Source organism: Gouania willdenowi, chromosome 7, assembly GCF_900634775.1.
Source record: "Gouania willdenowi chromosome 7, fGouWil2.1, whole genome shotgun sequence".
Taxonomy (NCBI): domain Eukaryota; kingdom Metazoa; phylum Chordata; class Actinopteri; order Blenniiformes; family Gobiesocidae; genus Gouania; species Gouania willdenowi.
Genome location: NC_041050.1, coordinates 40,382,362 through 40,390,440, shown reverse-complemented (window position 1 = coordinate 40,390,440; position 8,079 = coordinate 40,382,362). Strand labels below are relative to the sequence as shown.

Here is an 8,079-nt window from a genome sequence, read left to right as displayed (position 1 = left end):
TTTTGAAAGGTTTTGATTAGTTGGCACTGTCCTATGAAAATGTGTTATTGTGTGTGTGTGTGTGTGTGAGGAATGTGTTGAAATCTAAAAAAGGAAATTAATTATTGCAGTAAACTGACTCCTCTGCCCTGCTTTAGATGTTTGTGTGAGTTTATTAATGTGTTGCAGCAGGTGGACACACACACACACACACAACACTGTGTGTGTGTTGACAGCAGAGGATTGAAGGACTAAGTCGAGGCTTTTCTGGCGTCTCTCAGTTGTTCGTCTAAAGTCTGTTTAGAGCTCGACTCATTGTTCTGTGTGAGCGCCCAATCAGAGCCGTAGCAGTGCATCATGTGACCTACACAGAACCCATAAATGTGGTTGTCCATCACTACTGCCCTGTCCTTCAGACTCTTCATCATCATCATCACAGTGAGTACATGGTTAAACATCATGATTATTGTGCTCTTATTTTGTAGTAAGAAATTGTTTGGTTTTCAAAATAAAATTCAGCGTGTGTGTTACAGTGTGTGTGTGAGAGTGTTAGTGTGTGTGTGTGTGTCAATCAATCAATCTTTTATTTGTATAGCGCCAAATCATAACCAATGGTATCTCAAGGCACTTTACAGTAGAGCAGTCTTAAGGACAGACTCTTCATTTTATGGATACACACATATGCATATATACGTATATACACATACATATGTATCCCACACCCAACATGAATTCATCATGGCGGCAAGGAAAACCTTCTGTTAAGCAGCAGGAACCTTGTGTGGATCCCATTCCTATGATGAACAGCCATCCACGTTATGCTGTGTTGGGTGTGTGCAGAGGAAAGGGTGGAGACAGAGTTGTTGAGACTCTGTAACTCCACACTGAGGATCCCACGGACCTGCAAGACAAAAGCCAGAAGGAGAACAGGAGCAAACACACAAGGGAAGAAGCAGACATAGAGGGAGTGTTTGAGAGAGGAATGGGACCCTCTCCGGTCCCTCTCTAACCTAAATGACCTCTCTCTTAACAGCCCTCTCCAACCTCTCTCCAACCGAGCATGCCAGACCCCCCCCCCCGGCAGTCTATGCCTATTGCATCTTAACTATGAGCTATGAGCTGGTTCCTAACTAAAAGCTTTATCAAAGAGGAATGTTTTGAGCCTAACCTTAAAGGTAGAGAGGGTGTCTGCCCCCCGAACCGTGGTTGGTAGATGGTTCCAGAGAAGTGGGGCCTGATAACTGAAAGCTCTTCCTCCTATACTACTTTTAGAGCCTGAATGGAACAACGAGTAGTCCAGCATTTTGAGAGCGTAGTGTTCTGGGGGGATTGTATGGCACTACAAGCTCCTTGAGATAGACTGGTGCCTGTCCATTTAGGGCTTTATAAGTGAGAAGAAGAATCTTGAATTCTATTCTATATTTTATGGGAAGCCAATGCAGAGAGGCTAATACAGGAGTAATGTGATCTCTTCTCCTAGTTTTAGTCAGTACACGTGCTGCAGCATTTTGAACCAGCTGAAGTGTCTTAAGCGACTTGCTCGGGCAGCCTGCTAAAAGAGAATTACAATAATCCAGTCTAGAGGTAACAAAAGCATGGACTAGTTTTTCGGCGTCGCCCTGAGACAGGATAGATCTGATTTTAGCAATGTTACGGAGATGAAAGAAGGCAGTTCTTGAAGTTTGTTTTATGTGAGAGTTGAAGGATAAATCCTGATCAAATAGAACCCCAAGGTTTCTAACAGTTGTGCTTTGTGCCAGAGTAATGCCATCTAGGGCAGTTAGGCTAGCATAGGTTTCTCTAAGGTGTTGTGGGCCCAGTACAATGACCTCAGTCTTGTCTGAGTTGAGAAGAAGAAAATTTTGGTCCATCCAGGCCCTAATGTCCTTTAGACAGGCCTCAAGTTTAGATAGCTGATTTGTCTCACCTGACTTCATTGATACATACAGTTGGGTATCATCAGCATAGCAGTGGAAGTTAACAGAGTATTTTCTCATAACATTACCAAGGGGGATCATATAGATACAGAAGAGGATTGGACCTAGCACAGAGCCCTGAGGAACCCCGTAGCTTACTTTAGTGTACACAGAAGACTTATTATTCACGTGTACAAACTGGTACCTATCAGATAGGTAGGACTTAAACCAGTTTAGGGCAGTCCCTGTGATTCCAAGTAATTTCTCTAATCTCTCTAGTAGAATATAGTGATCTATAGTGTCAAAAGCTGCACTAAGATCTAATAAAACCAGCACTGAGAGTCGTCCTTCATCTGAAGCCCAGAGTAGATCATTAGTTACTTTAACTAAAGCAGTCTCTGTGCTGTGTTGAGCTCTAAAGCCTGACTGGAAGTCCTCGAACAGGCTGTTGTTTTGAAGAAATTCACAGAGCTGAGCCGCCACAACTTTCTCAAGAATCTTTGAAATAAAAGGAAGATTAGATATAGGCCTGTAGTTTGCTAAAGTGCTGGAATCAAGAGTAGGTTTTTTGAGAAGGGGTTTGATTACAGCCTGTGTGTGAGTGCATGTGTTGTGTGTGCGTGTGTGTGTGTGTGTGTGCGTGCGTGTGTTATGTGTGGGTGCGCGTGTGTTTGTGTTATAGTGAGTGCGCGCGTGAGTGTGTGTGTGTGTGTGTGTGAGAGTGGGTGTGTGTGTGTGTGTGTTATATATATCTCTGGGATCAGACGTTGAACAATGAGGGGGATCATCTAAAGCTGCAGCTGATGCTTAAAAAGCTACACAAACACACGTGTTCACCCCCCCCCCATGGTCACCATGGTTACGACACGTGTCAGTATCTGTGATGGAAACACAGGATTGTCTCTTAAAGCTGGTCTTTTGTACTCACTAAGAACCTGTTTTGTGTGTGTGTGTGTGTGTGTGTGTGTGTGTGTGTGTGTGTGTGTGTGTGTGTGTGTGTGTGTGTGTGTGTGTGTGTGTGTGTGTGTGTGTGTGTGTGTGTGTGTGTGTGTGTGTGTGTGTGTGTGTGTGTGTGTGTGTGTGTCAGATGTCTCGTTTCCTGGACATCTCAGTCTTTGGAGCATCTGCTCGTTTCCTTCGTCTCACTAACCTGGAGCAGCTAGCAGCTAAAGCTCAGGCCTTTGATGGTACAACACACACACACACACACACACACACACACACACACACACACACACACACACACCCACACACACACTCTCAGCTATGTGTGTGCCTCTCAGGGACAAAGCGTGTGTGGATGCCTGATGAGAGCGAGGCGTACACGGAGGTCGAGGTTCGAGAAGCAAATGGAGATAAAACTACGGTGGAGACTAAAGATGGACGGGTGTGTACGGTCACTGGTCCTTATGGGGACACACACATGGTGTGGATTCACTAAAGGTTTCCATGGCAACTAAAGTAAACCAGTGGTGTATACACAAAGGGCCTGTACTATGAAGCTAGATGACCTCTTATCACGCTAGTATCGCTGAAAGAGTGATGACTCAGCACTACTGATCCTGTTTTCCATGGACTGATGAGATCAAACTAGCCTTTATTTCACATCTTAATCAATACACTCCATTGTGTGTGTTTCAGTTCGTGGTGGTGAGGGAGGCGGAGCTACAGCCCATGAATCCTCCAAAGTTTGACATGATGGAGGACATGGCTATGCTGACTCACTTGAACGAGGCCTCTGTGCTTTTCAACCTCAGGAGGAGATACAGCATGTGGATGATCTATGTACGTACACACACACACACACACACACACACACAGAGGAATCTGAAATGGCCGCTACACAGACTGTGAGATGTTGCTCATCTTTGAATTAAACGTGTGTGTGTGTGTGTGTGTGTGTGTGTGTGTGTGTGTGTGTGTGTGTGTGTGTGTGTGTGTGTGTGTGTGTGTGTGTGTGTGTGTGTGTGTGTGTGTGTGTGTGTGTGTGTGTGTGTGTGTGTGTGTGTGTGCGCGTGTGTGTGTGTGTGTTACAGACTTACTCTGGTCTGTTCTGTGTGTGTGTGAACCCTTATAAGTGGCTTCCGGTTTACTCGACTGAGGTTGTTGCCGCCTACAAAGGGCGGCGGCGTACGGAGGCTCCGCCCCACATCTATGCCGTGGCAGACAACGCCTACACTGACCTGCTGCAGAGTGAGTGACCTCTGACCTTTGACGTCATCACTGTGACCTGTATAGTGACTCAGGTTGTTTGTTTCACAGACGGAGAGAACCAGTCTATGCTCATCACGTAAGCCTGAGCTAATCTTAGCTAAGCTTAGTAAAACTGGCTTTAAATATAACTGTAATGTCACATGTAACCACAATATCAACGTGTGTGTGTGTGTGTGTGTGTGTGTGTGTGTGTGTGTGTGTGTGTGTGTGTGTGTGTGTGTGTGTGTGTGTGTGTGTGTGTGTGTGTGTGTGTGTGTGTGTGTGTGTGTCAGTGGTGAATCTGGAGCAGGTAAAACCGTGAACACTAAGAGAGTGATTCAGTATTTCGCCATTGTCGCTGCTCTAGGAGAGAACCACAGGAGAGGAGTGAGAAACATCTGACACAACATCCAACATATCATGGACCATCACTGAGTGTGCGTGTGTGTGTGTGTGTTCAGAGGTCTCTGGAAGATCAGATCATTGAGGCTAATCCAGCCATGGAGGCGTTTGGAAATGCTAAAACCATCAGAAATGACAACTCGTCTCGATTTGTGAGTTCAGTCAAACATTCTTTCAAAATAAAAGACTTAAAGTATATGTTGCAAAGTAAAGCTCCATTTAAGGTCCAAAGAAGCCTGGAGATGCACAAAAACAAATCATTAGACTACAGAACGTCCCACGTGCTCCTGGGCAAGAATCCAATGGTTCCTGTGGTAATGGATGGTAATGGATGGTAGAGGATGGTATGTGATGTAGTTTTACTTGTGAAAAGTGCTCTATAAATAAAGATTGCTTAGTTACTACTTACTTCATGTCATGGTAGATGGCATTCGCTCTCTTCTCGTGGCTATACTACTGCCCCTGCTCCAGCCGTCGTTCCACAGCTCAAAGTCATCCAGCCTCTCAGCTGTTTTTATAACACCACACAGCTAGAGGTTGAGCGTATAATCAGGAGGATGAAGAGCTCTACCTGTGCCCAGGATCCCTTCCCCACAACCCTGGTGAAGGCTAACATTGGTTCCCTCATCACCATTGCCATTAACCTCTCCTTACATGCTGGTTTTGTTCCATCAGCGCACAAAACTGCCATCATCACTCCCCTCCTGAAGAAACCCACTCTAGATCCAGAAGCCGTCAGTAGCTACAGGTCCATCTCCAACTTCTCAAAAGTGCTCGAGAAGGTAGTTGATGCACAACTCCAAACCCACCTCAAAGACAAAATTTTTGAGAAATTCCAGTTTCAGTCTCGGTCAGCTCATGGCACAGAGACAGCCTTAGTATATTGTGCTTATTATGTTGTGTAATCAAACCAGTCTGGTGACCAGTGTGAAGCTTAGCTATAATGGTGGTGTCTGTGGACAGAGGGAAGGCGTGAGTGGTAATACCTAAAACAGGTATTTGGGATCAACATGTCTAAAGTTAAACCCACTACAAGTTTTATCCACAGTGCAAGACGTGTCAGTGCATCATAGACCAATGTATGTGTAAGAACCACTACTGTAAACCAAGGGATCTGTCCTTGCCCCCTCTTATTCATGTTATACAGTACATGCTCCCCATCGGCCGTATCATCAACAGACATGGCGTGTCATTCCATTGCTATGCCAATGACACGCAGCTCTACATCAGGGCGGAGCCATCATCCCCTACAGCCCTTTTATCATCTCCATCATCAGCCACACTGACAACCTGTCTGGAGAAGCCATGCTGGTTGGCACTCCACATCAGGTTCAAACATCCCCCATAACCTCTATCACCTTTGCAGCAGTCAAAGGTGATAGAGGTTATGGGTCATGTGAGAATGGATTCTCACATGACGTTTGACACACACATCAAGCATCTGTGCAAGAACTTCTACCACCTGAGGAACCTTGCCAAACTCCGCCCCACACTCTCTTTGCCCGACGCTGAAAAACTGGTACATGCCTTTATTTCCTCCAGGCTGGACTATTGTAATGCTCTTCTCATGGGGATCCCTAGCAAGAGCATTAACATCCAGAACAGCGCTGCTAGGACCCTGATGGGGGTGCGGAAATATGATCATATCACCCCCATCCTGAAATCACTGGCTCCCTCTGGAACAAAGGATTGAATATAAGATCTCCCTCTTCACCCACCAGTGTGTACATAGAAATGCCCCAGCAGACCTAAAGGAACTTATCCCCCAGACCACCCTCCGTTCCAGCAAAGCCCTCCTCCTGAAGATCCCCAGAACCAAGCTGAGTGATCGAGCCTTCTGCTCAACTGCTCCCAGCCTGTTGAATGCTCTCCCTTATCTCCAGGTTCACAGGCTCCTCTCCGTGTTTGTGTTTCAGGGGAAGTTCATCAGGATCCACTTTGGAACCACGGGCCGGTTGGCGTCTGCTGACATCGACATCTGTTAGTACCTCTGATTGGTTGGGATAGGTACATTTGGTCTTTTAACACGTCTTTATCTTGGTTTGGTCAGACCTTCTAGAAAAGTCCAGGGTGGTGTTCCAGCAGCCCGGGGAGAGAAGCTTCCACATCTACTACCAGATCCTGTCCAACCAGAAGCCAGAGCTGCAAGGTAACCCCACCCCCTCTTTTTTTTTTTTACCTTGTCTGCGCATGATGTCAAAGGTCAACACTACAAGAAGTGCAATATTTTAAAGACATCAATGCATGTTTTGTTATTGCAATTAAATAAATGAATTTATTTTATGGCATAATTGTGACCATCACCAGCCCTCCCTCAGGAAGGGTAAGAAACACTTTATTAAAAAGAGAATATAAAAAGAGTGTTACACCTGGGTGAGAGGGTGGGGGAGAGGTGGAAGGGAGCAGGGAGGAGAGACTCAAGGAAGAAAAGGGTGGGGAAGAGTTGATTATTTTAAAGTGACAGTGAGATGTGAAGTTGTGTATATTGTGTTTATTGTGTTGTGTAATCAAACCAGTCAGGTGACCAGTGTGAAGCTTAGGTATAATGGTGGTGGCTGTGGACAGAGGGAAGGAGTTAGTGGTAAAACCTAAAACAGGTATTTAGGATCAAAAGTTAAGCCCACTACCAGTTTTATCCACAGTCTAAGACATGTCAGTGCATCATAGACCAGTATGTGTCAAAACCACTACTGTAAACCCAAGCGCTGCCCCGGACCCGTAGATGCAACCAGGCCAGCAGAAAGAGCGGGGGCCAACGATCCCCAGGCCACCACCCCACGGCCGAGTAACCTTCCAGAAACCCCAAAGACCCCAAGCCAAGAGGCAGCCACCGTCCCCCCCCACACACACACGAGAAGGCGCCGAGGACCCCAACCCCCAACCCCAAGGCCCCCCACCAACATCCACCCTACCACCCACGCCCCAGCAACAAATTCAGAGGGCCCCCTGACCATGCGTATTAGTTATTGCCAAAGTCAGGCCACCCCCACCGAGGGCCCAGCCAGACCGCCACACCGGTATGCGGCGTGCGCAAACCCGAGGCGGCAGAGACGCAAACCCCGGCCTCGCAGGGCACTGCCCAAGCAGGGGCCACCCCGCGCCGCACCCACCGGCATGCAAGGGTGCGGCACACGCCACCCGCCCTGGAAGACCCTTGCCAGGACTGGCTCGGCCAGCCGGCCGAGCCCGCCAAACCCCAAGAGCACCACCCCAGGACCGGGAACCCCCAAGGGCAAAGCCACCCGGGTAGCGCCCCCCACCCCAGCCAATGAACCGGCCACAGTTCAGCAAGGCTGCACAGCCCCAGACGCAAGCCACGAAGCAATGCCCCCCACCGGCACACACCCGGTGCGAAGCAGCAGCCCCCAGCCAAGGGCAGCTCGGACCCACCCACCGGCCCGTAGATAGCAGAACAGACCTACCAGGTGGGCGACAGTGACCGCAACCACCGGAACAGCTTGCGCCGCCCCCCTGCAAATAGCATCATCCCATGCCAAGTGCCAAGCAAACCCACCCGCTACAGATGCCAGCACCCCCCTAGCGTGCCTACCCCCCACATCGGCTCGGCAGGCCGCCCAGAGCCCGCACA

General features: G+C 48.0%; 1 protein-coding gene across 4 annotated transcripts in view; it reads left to right on the top strand.

Annotated features, from left to right (window-relative positions):
• Positions 1 to 87: 87 nt before the first annotated feature.
• The window catches only part of LOC114466703 (myosin-7B-like), a 58,311-nt gene continuing 50,319 nt past the window's right edge, over positions 88 to 8,079 (top strand). For 3 of the 4 annotated variants that reach the window (XM_028452341.1, XM_028452343.1, XM_028452344.1), the window contains exons 1-10: positions 376 to 417; positions 2,983 to 3,082; positions 3,179 to 3,282; positions 3,537 to 3,680; positions 3,932 to 4,088; positions 4,158 to 4,185; positions 4,382 to 4,475; positions 4,550 to 4,642; positions 6,407 to 6,470; positions 6,541 to 6,639. In XM_028452341.1, the coding sequence (XP_028308142.1) occupies positions 2,983 to 3,082; positions 3,179 to 3,282; positions 3,537 to 3,680; positions 3,932 to 4,088; positions 4,158 to 4,185; positions 4,382 to 4,475; positions 4,550 to 4,642; positions 6,407 to 6,470; positions 6,541 to 6,639 (883 nt within the window). In that variant the 5' untranslated portion in view covers positions 376 to 417. Of the gene's footprint in view, positions 418 to 2,982; positions 3,083 to 3,178; positions 3,283 to 3,536; positions 3,681 to 3,931; positions 4,089 to 4,157; positions 4,186 to 4,381; positions 4,476 to 4,549; positions 4,643 to 6,406; positions 6,471 to 6,540; positions 6,640 to 8,079 lie in introns of all 4 variants that reach the window. The other variant, XM_028452342.1, reaches the window with a different exon arrangement.